Genomic DNA, 22,242 nt, shown 5'->3' with positions numbered 1-22,242 from the left:
CCTAACACAACAGAGTGAGTGATCAAATTGGATTTTCTTACACTATTATGTTCCTGTACAGTACAGGCTCTTCTTCTACGTTTCTTTTAACACAATGTCCTCCATCCGTCTTTGCATTTTAAATTTTGGTAAATCTAGTATGACTCTTGAACCCAAATTAAGTTAATAAGACCATTCAGAAGAAGGGTCATATGTCCCCCATGGACCATGCTGGGAAGAAAGTCTCAGTGAATGTGATTCATGTCTATCTACCAGACTGTTAAATGATTATAATGAGGGATCTCTAAAAATGTCAGCTAGATTAATAAAACTAAATTTGCTTGACTGAACTGAAGAAATTCAACTGAACATAGCGTCAACCACTTACAGCATGATGACACAAATAGTGATCCAATTCATTTGTTGTCTAAAAATGTTAATGTGTGCTGTGCTGAGAGCAATTAGCACTGTGGTCATGGGGCAATAAAATATGGCATCTAATGTGTCTCCATTAACCTCTGGGGTATCCCAGTTTGGAGTGTCTTGTGAGCTCGGAGTGAGACAGATCACAGTCATCTAGAGGCCCTATAGGGGACAATAACGGTGATGATGTCATGGGAAAACAGTACTTTGTCTTCCCGTCAATGCCCCCCCACAAGGATAGGGCCTCCTGTCCAGTCACATGGCTGGCTGAGCACCTAGAAGTCCAAAGATTAGATAAAAGTCATCAGACTCTCTTCCCTCTGCACTCATTTAATGTTGCATGGTTCATTCAGAGCTAAAACCTTGGCCCTGACACTGATGAGAGGTGCAACTGTGTAAAATTTATTCAGCAAGAACAGTAGCTATGTCATAATTAAGTAATATTGAGATTAGGATTATCCATTCAGTTTTGCACTCACTGCCTTCAATTTCACATTATTGACTTAAAATCCCAGCATCATCTTCAAAATGTTGTAAATAAAATCACCCTCAGTTATAAAGATTCCACCAGAACGTAAATATGAATGCAGCTACATTATACGTGCAGGGTGGTTTGACTGTTTAAGATTAATTGTGCATCTACCTCATTTCATTCTAGCTAAGACAGTTTCCTGAATCTCTATTTGATGAGTAAGTTCCTGCTAATCAATGCGCCTGATCTCAGAGGCCATCAATACTGTAATTGTATTGCAGAGTTTACACATTTGTTAATTGAAGGAGTTGCTGGTGATTGATGATTGGCAAGCTGATGCATTAGTAGATTGGCTTGAGAGAGATAAGCCATCAATAACTCAGGGAAAGGCACATCTTTTGAGACTCCTCTTTGATAAAGCTTATAGTTAGGGCTGGATCAGGTGAGTCCCGAACCATCCCTTAGTTATGCTGCTATAGGCCTAGACTATCAGGGGATTTCCCATGGTGCACTGAGCTCCTCTCTTCCTCTCTCTTTCTGCACTCATTCATGTCCCATTAATGCATGTTACTAACTTCACTTCTTCCCCGGAGTTCTTGTGCTTTCTCGTCTCGCAGGTTCTTATCGATCCTGGTGGAGCCTCCTGCCATGGTCCTGCTAGATTGCCATTGCCAATACTGTTGTTGCTGTGCACCTGTCTGTCTGTCTGTCTGTCTGTCTGTCTGTCTGTCTCTCTCTCTCTCTCACCCCAACTGGTCGAGGCAGATGACCACCCACCTAGAGCCGAAGGATCTGTCCTAGGTTTCTGCCTTTTAACAGGCAGTTTTTCCTTGCCCTCGTCGCAAAGTGCTTGCTCATGGTGGTACTGTTGGGTCTCTGTAAATAATGTTATAAGTTCGGTCTAGACTTGCTCTATTTGAAAAGTGTCCTGAGATAACTTCTGTTATGAATTGGCGCTATACAATTAAAATTGAATTGAATTGACTTTAAATATAGCTGTGTGACTGAACAAACCGATTGTAGCCTTAACATTCACATTTATCCAAAGATGTCCTTCAGTTTATTTCAGTAGCTCACCGACTGAAAAAAGCCTGCTCAAGTTTGCCTTGAGCAAATGGTTGCAAGGCAACAAGAGCTTGCGAATGAATTGACTTTGTATCTCAAGTGTTACAACACACTGATATATACTGAATATCTCTGTTCCAGACTGAGCTAATATAATGAAACCCACTCAATGTAAGAATAATGGGCCATCAAAACCTGCTGAAATGATCTAGTACAGCAGCATTAAAAATAAGACTCTTTGCAAAGGAATGATAGTTCCACAGCAACACTGCTAGATAAGAAAAGACTAAATTTAGTGCAGATGGATTCCTCTGCCATTCCAGCAACAAGCTAACAACATGATTAAAATCACAGTACAGGGGCCGGTTCAGAGAGAGTTGCTGATCATTTAACCGTGTGGAGCAGCAGAGCACACTGGCAGAATGCTAATGAACCAATCCTTGACTGACTGCTCCCTGACCTAGGAAGCAGGGCACTGATTTTGTATTCAAACTTCCAGATTATTTTAAAATATGTAAAAATACAATACAACAGTATACAACTTTACACATGGTTTGCTTTTGGTTCTGACATTTTACTGAATCAGGCCTCTAACAATCGAGGAAACAACATGTTAGGAGGGGTCACAAGCCACAAATGTTAGGAACCACAGCTCTAAGCCATGCTGTGAACATTTCAACTCATTTTGTACATGTTGAGTCACAGGCTGAACCGTTCTGCCAGAGGTGAAGGTTTCCTGGACTGAAGTGCTGACTGTGGGGTAAAATGATGGAAGGTTATCTGACTGAGGACACAGCTGGACCGCTCATCAGTGACAACCTGGGCTTCCTGGCTTCGACCAGGAACTTCCTGCAGTTAAATACTGTAAGAAGGGGAATTGGACTAACATGCATTGCAAGCACACGCACACTCTAAAGCTACTCAGGTCATTCAGGATTTCTCAAGCTATGACGTCAACTTCTGCTCTATGCATGACAGCACACATGCAAACACAATCTAGCCCCCACCTCTTTACAATCTCTCTTTACATTCACATCCCTATCTGAATAAGACACAAAGACAACACCACTCAGAAAGCTAGTGTCTCCTTTATCAGACTGGCTGCAGACACAGTGGAAAGATATGAACCAGTCATTGTGAGACTGTTCACTTCCACTCACCAATTTGCCAGCACTGCTGCAACCCTAACAGCCTCTCCAGACTGTAAAACGCTGATTACTGGCAGAGGACTGAACTACCCAAGCAGGGGCAGTTATTTTTGTAACATTACTTGATGGTCATAAGGACTGTTTTGTGGGTTTCGCATGATTGGTAATGCTTTTGCCAGCTTCACATGACTCCATTAAGTTGGGCAGGCAGTGAAGATTCCCCCAGGTTGTATAATATTATTAGTTAAAGTGAAGACTGAGAAGTCTGAATGTCATTTGAAATATTAGATCCAGACTTTTTTGAGGGGGAAAACATTGCCAGATCTTAAAAATAGTAAGATTGTATAAAGCTGGAATAAAGAAGATAATACTCAAAGTGTTTCAGACATAAAGGTTTAAAAGACTTCATGAACATGCCACAGGCTACACAGATGTCGATAGGAGTAGTCCTCAGATAGAAAAGGTTTGCTTCAATTGTCTTGCAAACTGGTGACAGTGAAAAATTTGAGGATGTCTTGCGGCATTGACATAAACACAGCAGCTCTGCATGTGGTGTTTCTCCCAGTAACAAGGGGAGGGGGGTGATCTCAGCTCACGACAGTGAGCTCATTGTGAGGCAGTGGTACACTGGGCCTGGGCCAGTGTCTGCCACTGATGGCTAATGCCTGTATTTAGGAGTGGCACTGAAGTGCAAACACTCACCTCAGAAATCGGTCCTGCATACTTAATTTAATGTCAAGAAAAACATCAACCGAATGTTCAGAGTAATGAAGACAAATCTATGATCATTAAAGAGCACTGTCTCATTAACAGAAGGGAATATAGCTTGTCTCTATGCTGCCTGTGAAAAAAGGGGAGTCATGATGTTACTGATGATGTTTGCTTAGGTGCAGACAGTATATTATTCCATTACCCAAGTGATCAAGTAGCAGTTATTTCAGTAAATGAGCATCCACTCAACTATAATTTCAAAATTAAAGACCTAAAGTCTTCTTCAGTACCACACAGGGCTGTCCACGGCTTAGTCCTTTCTCCTACAGTAAAAACCTGCAATAAATACTGGTTAGAGCACATCAATTACACTGCAGACTTACATGATTTTTCTTGATGAAAACCTAAATTCTAATTAAAATCAACAAGAACTCTGCAGCCAGAGCAGATGCTTCCTTAAACGGCACTGTATACACACACAGGTGTTTTCAGTTGCTCTCGCTGATTAGACCTGGTCAGCTTGAAGCCGGGTGAAGCTCTGCTGTGAACTGTGTGATGTCTACGGATGCCCCCTAAGAGTCAACTTAACTGTTAGTTGCTGAGAAGGGTTTTAGTCGACCCATTTTTCATTAGTTGGACAGTCGCAGAAGAACAAAAAGAACGTCAAACACCGTTCATGAGCTGCACCTTGTCACTGGGACCAAAGTATCAGGGGATTGTTGCAATATGGACCTTTTCTCTTGTAACACAGGGAGTCACTTACCGGTGCACTGTTGCATATGCTAACTGTACTAGCTGCTGCCACTAGCTAGTTGCGGTCCTATTAGCTGACTGGTGCAACCACACCAACAGGGAGTCGATCTACATGCCCACCCAGTCCTGTGAGGAGTACAAGGTACAAGATTTATTTTGTCGTTTTACAACACAAGGTTGCGTATCAAAATAAAAGTTATTGTCCTTTCATGCTACACACACATCAGTGTGTTGGGGCTTTAAAGGGTAATTTTGAAGGGTATAAAATGTATTTTAACCTCTACCTTATTTTCCCATATATTTGTGTCACAGACCAAAAAAATCCCTTTCTAAAACTGCGTAATGACTACGCATGGACTACCACAAATATTTGATTTTCCAACTAAAATAAAGTAGTGGGTTAAGTATCCCATGTGGCAATTATGGGATTTGCTTCTAAGCACACTTGGATAGAGCAGGAGTGCTGGCATAAAATTAAACTATTACAACAGAGGAGAAATCTTAAGCATTGCTGACTGTGAAAAATTCTGGGTGTCTGTAATGTCCTTTCTGGCACAGAAGAACTAGCTAATACCACTGTTTATTAGTGTAACACCTCAGAGCAGTTACACTTATGACGGGGCACTAAGGGGCTTTACAGCCTATTAAAAGAAGGTTATAGTCATGTTTGCAGTGGCATGAACCAATGCTTGTCTCTCATCGTACTGCACCTTCCAAATAAAAGAAAACCATTTAAAATTGGCCAAAAGGGATTGAACTATTCCTTGGCACAGACGTATCTGTCAATAAGGTTTAAAAAGTCAAAGCAATCAATCATTTTAAACCACCCATTTTGGGGCTATAAAGGCCTCTGGTGTGGGCAGAACTGGGGCTGATGCTTCAGCCAAGGACTAACAAATGGAAACAAATGCAATGGAGATCCAGAGTATTTGGTTTCCTACGTGGAGCATTTCTGAGAAGGAAGGTCTGTAATGAAATCTGATAGGGAGATTAACTGTGTTTGAGAAACACTGACAACATGATTTAGATTTTCATTCAAGGTTTTCATCCAAACTGAAGCTAAGAGACTGGTCTAGAAAATCGTTTAAGAGATCTGAGATTAATATCTACATCAGGTGCAAAATAAATCAATGGTGACAGGTAGTATGGCGGCCAAATAGAGGTGACGGGAGGGAGATAGACGGAAAATCACGAGTGCGAGGGGGAAAATAAGACATGATGAAAGTGATGTATTTAATAGAAACAGGAGGAACGAGAAAACAAAGCACATGTAAATCTAAATCAGGTGAAGTCTAAACATAAAGAACTATCTCAAGACTCATATTAAGGAAATCATTTCACACTATGTGACAATAACGAGAAGGTATTTGTACTGTAGATTACTGTACTGGATTTCAAAGATGGATGGAGGCACAATAAGCAACAAAAGTGGAATCAGCTGCACCGGCAATCACAAAAACTAGGAATTTGTGCAGGCTTTGTAGACACACTTCAGTCACAAAAGCAGTTGTATTCTAAAGATATTGGTGATGCTAACTGAACATAAGACGCTACCTCTGAACAGGCCACATGTTAAAAACATCCCTTTTTTATCTTTGGTCATGGCTTTTTATCTTTTGGTTGATCCTTTCAAGTTCAAACAGATGTTACAGGAAAGATCCATTGGGATATACAGTAAATAAGTTGAAAGCTATTTTAAAAAAGTTTCCGTATGTGGGTCTGTGTGTCGGGGAGAAAAGCATTAGGTTGATGCACACAAGGTCTCCAGGGAGCTCCTTTATTTTTGGAAGCACAGAGGAGATGTACTCATATTCAGTGTTCCTGTCTAGTAGTTTTAGTCACCTCTCCTACTAGATTTCATTTGAAGGGGATACAGAGGAAATAGCTAAAAGAATAGCAGTGATAGTTATAGTTCCTGGTCCTGAATAGTAGTGAATTGTTCCAGCACAGCAAACAAAAAATAAAATGTGAGCTTTATTACAAAGAAAACAGGAGTGATCCTTCGGTTACTGAGCAGTTTCACTGTCCATAACTGCATCTATTACAGTTGTTTTTTGGGGGGGAAAGGAGCAGTCTTTGGGAGAAAAAGAATAATGGTTTAAGTAATTGTTAATCTGTCCCTCATCCACAGCTCCTTGAGGCATCCTTTTGAAATGTGGTGAATCATTTCTTCAAAAGATTTGCAAAAAATTCCTGTGTGCTTAACGTGCTCTGGTGTGCCTAGGAGGTGGTTGGAGGTTGAAAGAGCCTGGCATCAAGCCTCGGTTCAAAAGGCCATCAAAGCCATTACTGTTTGCTGTAGACCTCATTGGTGCCAGGTGGGCCAGTGTTTGCTGAAAGTGTAATGTTGTGCCATTATAAACATTCCCAAAGCTCATTCTATCACACATTCCTGACAGTATAGATTGCACTGTACACTGGAAACTTCATGGAGCCTTATCTGCATTCTTCAAAAAAGTAATTTAATCTTTTATCAATATCAGTAAGGCTGCTGACATGCAAGATGAGAAGTGGTTTGTTCATTGTTGATAAAATGGACCTCGAAGAGAGAAATCAAAGGGCTGTGCTTTGGGAAAAATCTCAGTAAGCCAAGATGGATCTAGCTGGACTTGACCTAACACCCTGATTAAACACCAGGGAGGGACTAAAAAAGGGTGTCTTTCACCATTTCCACTGAAACAAAGACCCCCTGTTTCAAAACCCCACCTAGGGACACATTCAATGCTGTTGATGCACGTCCACTCTTGGAATCCATCGCAACTGCTGACATGACCGGTCCTTTAACACATGTTTTCATTCAAGCCAGCATCAGCACTTCCTTTACAACACATTTCCAGATATGATAAAATTAGCTTATTCACATCGAGTCAGCGAGTTCACATCGGCTGAGTTCACTACTCAATTATGTAAAGTATCTGGACCGCTAATCAATGACAGATGTGCAGTAAGTTCTTGACGTCTGCTTACACACCCCATCTTTGTTAGGTAACACCTCATTTAACCTCCCATCTGAGGTTGACAGCCTGACGGGCTGCACAGTAATGCTGAGGTAATTAACAGATCCCTGCGAGGTTTAGACACCCTTCAGCCCTAAATATGATTCTCCAATTTGTTCAGCTCCAAAGGTCATAAATTATAGGCAACTAACTATTTGTCTCAAGTGTTCTTTCCTGTTCAGATGGCAACTGACACGGCAAAGTCTAAACAAGAAGTGTGAAAGGGATGATATTAATCAGTTAAATTTAATGCAACATTATGAGATAACATGGTTGGGCAATATGGTGACATTTATCGTGAGATGATATAAGTTTGTCAACTGTCAGACTGTTTTTACCTTGGCTGTTTAATATCTTTGGTTGTATGAGAGTAGAACTGCAACTAAGGATTATTTCAATTTTAAATTAATATGTTGATTGTTTTTACAATTTAATCGTCTTCAAACTGCTTGTTCTGTTCAGCCAAAACCCAAATATATGTAACTTACAATAATATAAAACAGAGATAAGCTGAAAAAGTGTTTGTCTCATTTTTTTCTTGATAACTGACTAAAGAGATTCATTGATTTTCTGGCGATCAACTAATCAATGAAATGCTAAATTGTTTCAGCACGATCTGTAGGCAGCGTTGCAGAACTGCATCATAGCAATATTGGATATTTGAAGGCAAATGGTAGCAGGGCGCAAGCGCCATATGCTTAAGTCTTGTATTTGCATATCTGCAGTGATAAACACTATAGCATTAGTTATTAATTGGCATGCATCTGCCATGAGAGGGTGCTCTGGTTTTGTCTCGTTTCGTTAATCGTCACGCTTGGGTGATCAACAACTGGTGCACTGCTAAAACTTTCCTGGTAAAACTGCATAAATAGGTTATTTTGACAGTAATTACTTTAGTCATAGGACATACCAAACCAAACGCCATCTACCGAATCATTTTCGGGACATTCTTGTCTGGTTATTTTAACTATACACTGTTACATTAAAGCCATATAAAATTACATATATTCTGATAAATCATTTCATCCATATTGACAACTCCTAACAGGGACACCTAAGAAATGTGATGATATCTGCCAAAGTGTTTGGTTGTCCAGTGACTTTATTGCCCACTTGGAGAAAAGAGTAAAAAACTGCGAGTGCTAATCTGTACAGCTGGATATTCACTTATAATAACCAGGTTGCTGAAATGCTCAGGGCCACAGCTGAACAGCAGCTGGCCTCCACTAATCTCCAACCTACAAACCTCCTTTTCAACCACAACACTATTAATTCTGATACAAACATGACTGAAAATGGGTTGGGGTAGAAGCACAGGTCAGGCTTGTGTACTCCATGACACACAGTAAATACATGAAGCATCTTGAAAAGCTTGAGGGCAGAGGTCACTGCTTCAAGAAAATGAGAAAATTCACAAATATGTTAAAATGAATAACTAATTGACAGGTCTCCCAGCCCTGCCCCCATGTGTCTATGTCCATTCATGTAGAAATGCAGTGTGTAGAGAATAGAGGGTGTAAAGAAAAGAAGAGGAGGTGACAACAAGAAACTAGCTGGACTAAATGAAGAGCTGGCAGAGGTCCACAACAGCTACAGCGGGGCTACTACTGAAACTATGTTCCTGTGCTTGTACATTATCACCTGAGAAGAGATAGTAGCATTCAATCAACATCACAACAAGCATCTTTACACTAAAGCTCAGAAAGTATAACTATAAGACGTATGAAACATCTAAACATTTGTGGTTAAAAAAGTGGGTATTAATTGAAGGTCTTGCAATTGTCGGTTATGACGGTAGTTTTTGTGTGAGGAGGGCGAAGGTATCATCAAGCTACTAGTGATACCGACGAAACTTTCTTCTGTGTACCAACGTGGGGAAAGCAAATTCTAAAAGGACTGACGGGACTGTCCAGTTTGTCACCACCCCCACTGGTCGGCCCTCGCAATCACACAAAGGACCTATTGTTACGCACAATGGGGTCACCCTCTCTGTTCTCGCTGGTCTGATCCCAGTCAGTCACTGCTCATAGAGCCTGGAAGCTCGCCATGAAGCAGGCAAGAATCTTTGAAGACATCATTTTGAGGGGATTTTTAGGTTCGGAAATTAATTAAAACCGATTAGAGTGTCACTTTAACTCCAAAATATTCAACCTTAAAAACAACTGTGAACGTTATACAAAAATGATGAATGTCAGAACTAAGGAACTAGTCATATTTGTATGGATTAAAAGAGACAGATGCTTTTCTCCACGTTTTGGCCCATTCTTCAAATTACCAGCAAAATCACAATGATTCCACAGAGATGTGCCACCAAAATGCTGTGGAGACTTTAGGTTCTTGGTCTTCTTAAAGACCAGGTAGCATTGACAAATCACATCTGAGAAGATGGGACTCAGAATACAGGTCAGTGAGAGTAATAATAACATAAACCCAACCACCCTACCTTGGCATTTAAAGGAGACACAACAGGCAGGGTGTAATAATAATAATAATAATAATAATAATAAAATCAAGCTGTAACACATACCTTTTGAAGCCATTACACTGACATTCAGTGGCATTTAATGCAAGTTAAAGTGGTCATTCTTGTATGTGAGGTGGACTGAGGTAGATAGGAAGCAACCATATATAGCAGTAACAACACTCAGACTTACCTTGTAGCATGCATCTGTATGCAGACTCTGAGATGGCGTAGATATGAGGGGGCATTTCGTGCCTCTTTTTGCCCCTGTACATCTCAATGATGTTGTCTGAGTAGATGGGAAGGTTTTTGTAGGGATTTATGACCACACAGAAGAGACCAGAGTATGTCTATAAAAAGAAAAGAAAACATGGTTGACTGTTAATTCATCACACAACTGTTAATATTTTATAATATTTCACCATCTTTACCATTGAATCTACTAAGCACTAAATAGACAGCGAGTACCGGACAATGCAACCTGTGGAGATTCAAATACAATTGTACATTTTTATTGCTATTATAATGGTTCTGGCTCAGATGATGGGAAATTTATATGATTATGAATTACCGGGACAATGAAATCACAGCCGAAAAATGATCAGTCCACAATAATAATTAATTTTGAATTATAATGCAAAACGATTGATATGCTTTATGTTCTGTGAAAGACAAAGTATGATGTTTGATGAACTTAAATACATGAACATCTGAGTCAGAACTGTGGTTAATAGTAGAGACGTCAGTTGAGAGCTATGGAATATTAAATTATCAATTTTTGCTCATCTTAGCCTTTCATGTCATCAAGTGTGTAAAAACTACAGGTTAGGTATCAGTTATCTAAAAAATCCATATCATGCATCCCTAATACCTGTGAATATTATATTCCAGTTCTGCCAATAGATAAATGTTACACTTGTTTCAGCTTGATGAGTGTCACCTGCTCATGACAAGGTGTGCATTTGTGAGATTTTGATATTTTGAATAATGGACATCCCAAGATTGTCATATTCTCTAGAATATTGAGCAGTTAATATTTCATTTTAGTTCATTTCCAAACTCTAAGTTCATTCAGAACTACAAGTACAAAAAAACTGGTGAATAACTTTTAATTCTCTTAAATCACTCGTACACTATGTGCCACTTTTGAACGAATCTGTTTGTATGAGTGGTTCTTGCATGAGGTCCGTATTGTGTTTATGAATTCATGGATCATGCCAGAAAACTGTGCATGGCTGCAGGTTGCTGGCACACTGCCAAGTATCCTACAGTATTTAAGATTCTTGCCCCGCTCACTTATCCTCCTTGTATGTGGCAATTCTCCATTTTCTCCTTATTAAACTGGTGGCAATTTTACCCAGACAGTCTTTGACTGACTAAAGAAATCAGATGCACGGGATGGTGATTTTAATCCACGACAGTATATTGGCCCCTCAGCTGTATAATGCAGACAGACATGCAGTCAGACAGGCCAGGACAGGGTTAATCCCTGTCATGTCTGCTGCTGCTGGAACACTCCATTAACTCAAGAGTCCATGGGGTACACAGTATACAGTAAGGATTAAGGCTTTTTAAATCACACATCAGTGACTGGGATCAAAAGTCTGCCAGTCATGCCAATAAAAACTGAAATTATAGCCATCTATCCTGTCATAATCACGCTTCAAATTTAGATGAAAAGAGGGTGTCCACAGACTTCTCTTCCTCCCTCTGCTGACCACTCCTGTCTGACTTTTACTGCTCTTTACTCTCTTGCCTCATCCTCATCATCCTGTATTAGCTATAACTGCTTTCCTTGTGCTTTTTACTCCTTTACGCTGCATTCCTCCCCCTTTTTTCACCTTTCTGATCTCGGTGCTCGGCTGGTCTGCAAAGCCACATTCTTTTAATTATGTTGTCTGTGGCGGCCAGTGGGCTCCAAGGGGGCCCAGCTAACCCAGTTGCTGAACTGGAACAATGGTGCCATGACCAAAGCATGTTGTGGGAGCCGAGTGGACTTTGTGTGTGTGACTGAACGAGAGAAATACCTCTGACAAACACATCTCAACTGCCACCTGGCTGGAGGTTCACACCACACCTTCACACATACACAACACATAACTGTAGTCTGATAAATCACATTGTGATGTTACTGCAACACTCAACCAGGGTTGGGCAATAATAACAGAAGCTCTATTAGCTGTAGTCAGATATATTATGAAGGATTTTGTTGCAATAAAACACCCAAAATGTAATTAATGTAGTCTACCAAACCTTCACACAAATGATTTAAATTAAATTCAACCACTGCTGGTAATGGAGTAAAATTTGGCTAAAACTGTATCCCTCTGAAAAATACATATGCAAGAGTAACACACTTGAGGGATGTTACTGGTGGTGGTCATGTGGTGCTGTAGCCCCCGTGTGTGAAGGGTGGGGGGTAATGTCACCAGATGGCTATCAAAACAACCCCTCTTCACCTCCTCCATGTGCACAGATGCTTTAGACACAGCTCTGTGCTGCAACCTGGCCACATAGAGATTTGTTGCTCAGGATTCACCAGCAGTGACATTGTTCTACATTACCGATTACTGAGGCAAATACTTACACCTTGCTAACAGTAACTGCCTGTAAAAATCACCTTCGTGCAGCTCAGGATGAACTATAGAACCGTCAACAATAATCACCACTTCCCAGGACCCCTACAGTGGGCACAGCACCAGGCAGACAGATCAGACCCAGCATGGGCCACAGGCACTGAGGAGAGGGATGACTCAGCTGGCTGTCCTTGATGGTGGACCCCAGGGGGTATTTGGGGATTAATCGGGCTCTGAGGGCAAGGGGTTGGACACCTACACAACCAGGAATAACAAGACGCCAGCCGGCCTGTTGTGGTTAGTTCCTTTCTCAGAATGCAGAGTTTGCACAAAGTAATGTCTACTCACAGGAAAGTTACAATTACAATCAACAAAGGCTGCTGATAGCTGAACTAAACATGAATCTTTGAGTACATAACACAGGTTATTTTGAGTTGATAAATGAGCTGGGCAACACATCCCTGCAACCAAGAGAAACTATGATTAACAGAGGAGAACTCTGACACAGTTGAAAGGATTCCCAGCCCTCCGGAAATGTCCAAATAAATGTCTGTAACCCAAGCAGTGCTTAGCAACAGGGCCTCGGACTCTCTCAATGGGAAAAAGGGGAAACATTTTCTGGGGTCTCCGCTATTGTATGAATCAGTGCCCTCCATTCTGACATAACTGGGCTTTCATTTATGTCTTTTGAACCCTTAAAACCATGGCTGTATCTCTGCACACTTCCCAAGGAAATGAAGAAATGTATTTGCTCCACACAACACATTTTAATTATTTCAAATGGTACCCAGACAGTCCGTGAAGATTCTCATCATAGCTCTGTATTTGCTCTTAATCTCACTGAGCAGCACTTGATTAAAAGGACGAACCTGTCATCACTGTGTGCTTTTGACTGCTTACAAGAGGGAGCTAACCTAAATTCAAACAGCTTTGACAGCTGACAGGAGGGGATGCTATGTGGCTTAGTGTAACAAAGAAGACAAAAGTGTAAAAAATAAAATAATTACTATATAATCTGAAGAAAATACAGCTGGAAACATCTCAAAGGGGCCTCCATCAAGCAGCATATCTCTAGTGTATAATCTGGGGAACATGGATCTGTGAGTCACTGAGTTGGGTTTTACCAAAGTATTTACCTCTAGAGAGGATAGAGAAAGCCCAGCACTCTGGTAAAATAGTCACAATCAAGGCTGTGGTTGGAAGAAATGTAGTTGTTATTACCATTAGTGGTGATTTCTAATGCTATGACTGTGCTCATCATGGTCTAGATGTGAATGGAGACCAGCAAAGCTACCAATATTATAGTGTAATCAGTATATGGACTAAAAGCTCTGACAGGCCTCATTTTTATTAATTTTTTTGATAAAAGACATTGAATAGAAAAATAATTTTGTGTCCAGGTTGTGAACAGAAGAGCTGCAGTCAGAGACAGGGTTAATGAACAGAGAAACAGCCTGCCAATAAAGGCAAGTAAGTACCGTATCCATATAAAGCTCTCAGCCTGGAGCTGACAACCACCCTCTTCAAGAAGTACACTCTGCACCACCAATCAACAAAGGATGAGCATATAGTGGGCTGCATTTAATAATACATCACTGTCACATCATTACTATATCCAGTCCTCCTTTCTCCTGAGCAACTGGGTTGAACCATATTCGGTCAACCATGCTAACGGGAAAGCCAGGCATGACATCCTATAGCCATCTAAATTTCATGTTCCTAATATAAGAAGTTACTCATTTTTGAGTCCATAAAGTCCCTCCTACTTTTGTCTAATGTGTGTTTTTATTTATGTTAATTTTATCACCTCTACGTCCATCCACTGCTGTGTGGATGGTAGTCATCAGAGAGGTTATGTCAGCACTATGCTATGCTGGTCTGACTTAAAAGGTCACACAGCCCTGAAAAGCAGGACAGAAAACATGTAGAGTCAGGAATGCCAAAGCAAATGACCAACAGAGGTCTGCATGCATGCAACTCAAATCTCTTAAACCTCCTTGTTCATTAGCTTCACGCTTGGGGACTTTGTGGCTTTGAGAACAAATCAAATAGATGGTAATTTAGCAGCACAAAAATTGACTGAGCATGAAAAAACGGATCAGAGGAAAGGCATGTCTGTAACCCTGCAGAACAGCAAAGATATTCAAAAGCTGACATGGATTGGTAGTTAATTAAGCATTGGTTTTCAAAAGCAAGACTGAAAAAATGTCAGTTATTTGAGCAGACAGCTGTTGCTTATCAGTGAACACAAAGAACTCTGTTAAGGCGGTTTGGTTACAGTGTGGCTCAACACAGGCCTCCCTGCGCTCAGAGATCGGGCTGGGGCCACTTATTTCTCCCTTGTAAGCCCTCTGAAAATACTAAACAATACAATGTTCTTTTTTACTTGGGTTGAATAAATAAATAAAAAGTGAACTTGATGACTACTACTGCTGTGGCTTGTGTAGGAAGCAGTGAGACATTTTGCTATAGCACATTCAGAACAAGAATGTGGAGCCAATTATTAACTTTTGTCAGCATGTCTACAAAAACATTATCTAAATGATTGAAGTTAATATATTTTTTTAAATTCTTGTGAAGCAATGGTCAATGTAAGATTAGCATTGTTCTAATATGGTGGCAAACAACGTCTGCTCTCAGGAGATACAAACAGACCAAGCAGTCTCTTGGCAGGAGGCCATCAGTAGACGTTGACCACATGGCAGAGCTCACACTGCGACACCTTGCCTGGTCACAGTCGAAAATACACAAAATTAATTATATAGTGGTTCATATTTGTAAAACATCAAATGAGAGTACTAGCTTTTGGTTCTGATTCTGTCATGTGGGAAGGTGCTATTCTTATTATGGGATCAAAAAGGTTCCATATGTTTATTTATATTAATAATCATGTGTTTTATGTTTAATTTTTTACGCTTTTTATGCCTTTATTTTATAGTGACAACTGAAGACACGACAGGAGGAGGCGGACAGAGAGAGGGCAGAACACGGGCCGGAATCAAACCTAGGCCACTGCGGCAAGGACTGAATATTGGTGCACGGGGCACACGCTCTACCGGGAGAGGTTCCAGGGAGCCCCATAAATATTTGTCACATACTTTCACTATACTGTTCACAAAAAGACTCCACCTGTACTAGACTTAATGGACCATAAAGTAACTTGATAAATTTAATGAGTTAGTTTTGATCTCATCTGATCATTTTTCACCACTTTCTGTAGACCAAACCATTTATGTATTTAAGTATTCATAAGACTTACTAATAGTTGCCAAAAATCCTCCAGGATATGTAGCAGATTCTAGTATGTGATGCAGGTCAAGCAAATACAAGCACTAATGCAAAACAGCTTTTGGAATGAACCGAATATCAGAGACCCAACAAAGTACGAATACCTGTGAATGGATTCTTTCCTTTAATTATTCCTCTGAGGGACATAATGCCGTTATGCTGGTGGTTTGGCAGGCCATCTACTGGATGATGACAGTGATGTAATCATGCCTCATCAGCACAGAGTACATAGTGTCTTCATTAACCTTTCAAATGTCATGACTTCATCCATAAAGCTTCCAAAGCTCCATCCCAATGGCCCAAGGCAGAAAACCACAAAAGTTTTTCAACTGCTGCTCGATTCCTTTAAAAACCAACGATAATCCCTTAACCTGAGAGGAAAGATATCTTAAATTATTAACATTTAAGACGTACACGATTTCAGAAAATCCCAGCTGTAACCAGTTTTGTCTTATATTACTCTATGTACTGTACATCTGTTCACGAGTGGAGAGATATTCCACTGTCATTTACCAAGTAAGTAATTAAGCAATATGACCAAATAAGGAAACAAACCCTCCACTCGCTCTCTGCCCAAAGTAAAATCTAGTTTAGCCAAGCTCATTTCTGTCTTTGTGACCGGGCCTCTAAGTGTGAACCTGTCCGCCCCTGCCTCCTCCCTGGAGGCTCAGGTGGCCCACAAGCTCCGTGCCTGGGTTATTCCAGGAATGCATGTCACTAAGTGGGTCATAATCACAGGGGAAATCGGCAGCTTATGTAGGACATGATGGCTTGTTCATTGAAGGAATTTGTTTCTTCGTCTCTTGAATTCAGAGACTCGAGTATGAAAAGCTACGGACAAACATCTGTAGATGTTTTAGTTGGAATGAGCCAGATTAGTGTGAGATTGCGTCCTTTTTTACGTTGATGACTGTCATGTCACCACTGTTGATGTTAAGACATTTTAGACTCCTTCAGATCCAGTGGGTAAAATCCACTACATTACAGCATACTGTAACATACATATTTATCACAAAGTAAACTATCAATTTAATAATTTAATAATTTGGTTTCTTGAAAGATGATAACAAGTTGTTAGGAGTAAATGACAAACACTTACATAGATGAGGCCGGAGTAGTAGCGGTCTTTGAGGTTGTGAAGCACGGAGGCTTCGTTCAGGCAGGTGAGTTCAGCCATGTCCTCGACTTTGCTGAACTTTGGCGGGTTCATCTTCTGGATGTCATCCTTGTTGACCACCGCCTTCTTCCCATTCTCCGCCAGCTCCACCACCACCTCATCTCCACGCTCCTCACGAACACTGGCAGCCTCGAAGCCGTGGCGTTCTGATGGGATCCATACTAGCCTCTTGGCAGTCCAGTCGGCCTGTGCGGCCGGATTGTAGACCACTGCGCGGTCCACAAAGAGGTACCGCTCCGGATCCTCCTGCCCACTCCTCTGTGACATTGCTGCTGGAAACCAGAAGCAGAACACACTAGGTCACCTGTAGGGAGGAGAGAAAATATAATGTTTATCTGACCAAAAACAACAACAAAAAAGAAATGCTACATTTCAAATTCAGCTGCTGACTAATGTCATTCACAGATGAGATCACCACTGTGACTCAACACTGTAGTGTAAATGATCCTCTTACTATTCCTTTCTCACCACAGACATGTTGACGTCATTGTAGGAAAAGTACAGGTCTCAACAGTTAATAACAATAACGTTAATGATGGCTCTGTTCTAATCAAATGTGTCCCAGTAAGTTTGACAGTGAGCCAGCATGAACAATACCAGGACCCTGAAACTAAAGCAGCTACATAGAATTCATCCATCATTCATCTTCATTATTGACACCTGTGCTTTTCCAATTGTGACAATGTCAAAATGTCTTTTGTGAAAAATCTGTGATCTGTGTTACGGCAATAATTTCATTCTGTCTTAAACGTAGGCCTGTGTCAACTTAGTTGCCAGTTTAGTCACATAGATAAAAGTGTGCATCCTGGTCGTGGTTCATTTATAAAACCGTGTGTGACTTCTGGCAGCGCTGTCAGCTGAAGGGTAAACAGGGTGACACTGGACAGTAGTAGAGGAGGTTGTCCCAGAGTCTGGTTCAAAAGTGCTTTAGCTGACTTTGCTAATATTTAGCACCAGAGCTGAAAGCGTCGGAGCAGCCAGAAGGAACAAGCCGCCCTGCGTTTCCATCTCCTGTTCTCCTTTTAATTCCATTACAGTTAGTTTTGCAGTTAGGATATTTTGGGATGGGACAATGTTTCTCAAGTTTATAGCCTGCCATGCTGTTATCACGCGCTGCTCTGTGTATAATTAAGCTGCTTCAAAAAATAAAATGCTTAAAAGGGCTTCTCGACCTTTAATTCAAATCGTTGATATTTAGGGGCCAGCCCTAGTTGAGTGGCACACAACAATGTAGCAATCTCCTGTCATGTAATTCATTTTATGTCGTTCTTTTATCACAATATAATACATTTTCTGGAAAAGCCACTGGACAGGAATATCTTAAATCTAACTTCATATAAAAATCCAATATCGCCATAAAGTAGGTCCTGCTCATTGGTTTGGAGAGCTACCATGGTACAACTGGTACAGCAACATTTCTGATTTCTAGGTATAGTTCAGTTTATGGCCAAGCCCTAATATCAAACTACCTAGAGTAGATCTAACTGTTCGGTGGTAGTACCAAGACTAACATTTTGAAAATTTTATGTAGGATATTGATTCAACAAAGCTGCGATCAATACAGCTGAATGTTGAAGCTGATGGTAAATCGCTTTATGGATGATGCAGCTTCTCCCACGACTGCTAAATAAAACTGTGTTTAAGTGACTGGAATCCTTAATATAACAAGATGTTAGGCTTTCAATAGGTAATGCTCTCATTTCTAACGTTTGGCTTAGTGACAATATGGAGCATTACTGTTTAATTGAAGAGATATTAAGGTTTAATAATAAGTATAATGTAGGGCATGATTGATGAAGTGTCACAGCTTATCCATAGTGGTTCCCGCTTGCCTGTCAACACTCAGCAGGGACTTTTGATGGCTAATCTTATATGAATGTACTACTAGTAGAATATAGGTCATCTAAAAACCCTTCTCTGTGTACCTTCGTGTATATACAGTAAGTGGAAAAGGTAAAGGAGCATAAAATACAACAAGACAAGTGACTCAATCAGCATTTACAGTAGAGTCTTCTAAATCATCGTCTTAGACAGTGACAGAATGAGCATGAGAGGGAGCACCTGTTGCGTTACTCATTTGAGCGAAACAAGATATTTTTTCTGACCAACTGAGAGAAATTTACACCAAATAAGGATTATTTTCTGTCTTTCTTTTGCTTTGGGGCTTTGTATTTTTCCCAGAAGGACTTGTTTGGCCCACACAGATTGGTGTGTGAGCTTCAAGCCTTTACACCTCCATCCCTGTGCATAACCAACCCACATGTACAGTAACTTCACCATTTAAGCCCCCTCAAAACCCAAGCAAACTCTGACTGTGTTGTGCAGAATCACACAGAAATTATTTTTTTCTGAACCCTAACCACGGCAATTTGTAGTAAATATTTTGATGATCTATTATCATTTACATAATTTTTCAAGCAAAAATGCAATTTCAAGTCTCTCAGTTGTGAGACTTTTTTTTTACTTATTTGATATTAAATATATATAAACTGATGATCTGACAAAGCAAGCAATTTAATAGTGAGGGGCATTTGTTTATCTTCTGGCATTATATAAAACAAACAATTAATAGAGGATTCGCTTTAGTTGCAATCCTTCTTGTGATTTAAGGAATGACTGGTGAGTGGTTTCATGCTTACATATATGATCAAAAACAGGATACAATCACACAATCAATACTAAAAGCAAACACACAAACTGAGCTGAAAACAACTTGATAAAACTTGGCACTTGATGCCCTCAACAGCTGATGCAGGGACAGATCTGAATGTGAGCCACGGCACAAAGCACCACTGCAGCTTGCTCCTTATTAATCTGAGACAACATCAGCTGATGAATGCTCAGAGATATTTAACCTACAACCAAGTCCCATGCTTAAATCAGGCGCTGGGTTACAAACGAATCTGGGTCAGGTCAAGAGATGGAGGGGATCAGTAAAGGGTTGCATCCCCTCACTCCGAGCTGGAAAACACCAACTTTCATCCCTTCATCCGGCGCTATATCGCGGGAATATGTGGCACAGCACTCCTCCGGTGGGATAATTCAACAGAGGAAGGTCAAGAAATTGCATTTGGCTGTGAAAGCGGCTCGTCACGGACTGAAATACCCCGGCTGGGCCAAACAGCTGCATCAGCTAGGTTAGCTTGCTAGCGTTAGCTCAAAGTTGGCGTGCTGTGCTTTCATATCACACCCGCTCGAAAAGATGCCTTCAAGGACCCGACAGCTCTCACAACGCAGCCCAATACAACTGACCGGACTGTACAGACCCTAAATAATACACACTTTACGGAATGTGGAGGTGAACATACAATCCCAAACAGTCCTAACTCCTTTATGAATGAGAGTTTTTTTTTTTGAAAGGATGAACTGAGCAGCCTCCTCAGATAATATCCCATCATGGGTGTGGGTGGTTCAAAGACGTCTGCGTGGAGATAAAAGCAAGCGGACAACAATGACCACACCGTTTCACCGTGGCTCCTACAGATTCAGCTTCTAAAACACATACCTGCAACAAAATATCTACGTAAGACTATATTAGACTGATAGAAATAGCACGGTGGCTCTGTGGCGTCGGCTAACATTAGCTGCTGCTCCTCCATCATTGAGAAGTCATGGCACAATAATCCGCTAGCTAACGGTTAACGCTTACTGTTGCTACCGGTTACATCCCGACTAAAAAACAAACCACCGGCTGAACTTACCACACACCGCAGACGAAGAGACCCTTTGCCCTGGTGTTTATCAGTATCCAGTCGGTAGATGTAATAATCCTCCGATGTGTGTTGAATTAGTCCCTTCTTCCGCCCGCTCTCTCTCTCTCTCTCTCTCTCTCTCTCTCTCTCTCTCTCTCTCATCAGTGGTACTCCCCCACCATCCAGCACCCTCTCAACCGAACTCTCGCCGGCCAGGGAGGATGCACCGCACCGCCGCACTCTTTTTTTTTTTGGGCAACGCCCACAACAGAATCCTGGAATGTGATTGGCTCTCAAAGTCTGGTGCCTAAGCGCGATTGGTCCAAAATAATTTCCATCCCAAAACTTTGATAGTTGACGACTGCCGCCCAAGATATCAACACCTGCAGACCGGTGGATGCTGCTGCTGCTGCTGCTGCTGCTGCTGCTGCTGCTGCGGATTTACATGGTTGTAGGACATTGGATTTGTCGCTGATGTTATTGTCAGCGTTTGGATAATGGGCACATATTTGTATTTGTTAATTTCATACAGACACATATATATTATTAACGTATCCTGTACTAATAGATCCTATACTACTGTTTACTATTTTATTATCTTATAAACTAGCTTTGTTTTTTAAATTGATTGCATATTTTGCACATTTGTTTTCTACTTACTGTTTTACTCACTCTCTCTACCTTACTTATACTTATCGCCATATATCTTTCATTTATCCTTTTTTTTTTTATCTTTATGGGTTTTTTTATGCTGCAACGTCTAATTTCTCCTCTGGGTATAAATAACATGTTATCTTACGTCTCATCTTATGTGTCTCATCTCTTTTTATTGTATTTATATTTTATTATCTTAAATATAAAATAATATATATATAATATAAGCGATGAGATCACAAAAATAAACCATGAGCGCATCAAAAACAGGAGGATGAAATTGAAGTTAAAAGGAAAGAAGAATGTGAAATTGCAAGAATAAAAAGATAAACCACAAGAAACATATGTTATTTCACAAAAGTCCTTTTGCTTTTCAGACTTACCACCCCTTGTTAGTGTGTTGAAATAGTGCCCTCTGTTGCACAAAGACAGACATTACTAATGCCACGTGCCTGTGTGTAAAATACAGTAGACTGATAATATCAGTGGGTAAACTGAACTAAAAGAAATGAAACAAGAGTGCAGAAAGGAAGGCTTGATACTCCCCATTTCCAGCGAACTTAAATGTGAAATTATATTGTTATAATTTATATTATGTTGTTTACCCACTAATCTATGCGCTTGTTCTGCACATAGATTCTTGCATCAAATCAAACTTTATGAATTGTATAGCATTCTCTGCTACATATGTATGCCTAATACACCTGAGTTATGAGAATCAGATTCATCTTTAACTTTGGGATTTATTAAAATTATATTATATTATATATATATATATAATTATTTAGGTGCCGTGTTATACATTCTTGCATGGATTGGGATAGTTTTGCTTGTCCAATCTCAAAAG

General features: G+C 40.5%; 1 protein-coding gene across 3 annotated transcripts in view; it reads right to left on the bottom strand.

Moving 5' to 3' along the window:
• The window catches only part of LOC127354065 (myosin-10), a 58,437-nt gene extending 37,504 nt beyond the window's left edge, over window positions 1-20,933 (bottom strand). For all 3 annotated transcript variants that reach the window (XM_051383679.1, XM_051383680.1, XM_051383681.1), the window contains exons 1-3: window positions 20,751-20,933; window positions 16,972-17,353; window positions 10,202-10,358 (exon numbers count right to left, since the gene is read on the bottom strand). In XM_051383679.1, coding sequence (XP_051239639.1) covers window positions 10,202-10,358; window positions 16,972-17,316 — 502 coding nt within the window. In that variant the 5' untranslated portion in view covers window positions 17,317-17,353; window positions 20,751-20,933. The remainder of the gene's footprint in view (window positions 1-10,201; window positions 10,359-16,971; window positions 17,354-20,750) is intronic.
• Window positions 20,934-22,242: the final 1,309 nt, after the last annotated feature.

Source organism: Dicentrarchus labrax, unplaced genomic scaffold (genome assembly GCF_905237075.1).
Source record: "Dicentrarchus labrax unplaced genomic scaffold, dlabrax2021, whole genome shotgun sequence".
NCBI classification, from domain to species: domain Eukaryota; kingdom Metazoa; phylum Chordata; class Actinopteri; family Moronidae; genus Dicentrarchus; species Dicentrarchus labrax.
This window is presented reverse-complemented; position numbering and strand designations above follow the sequence as displayed.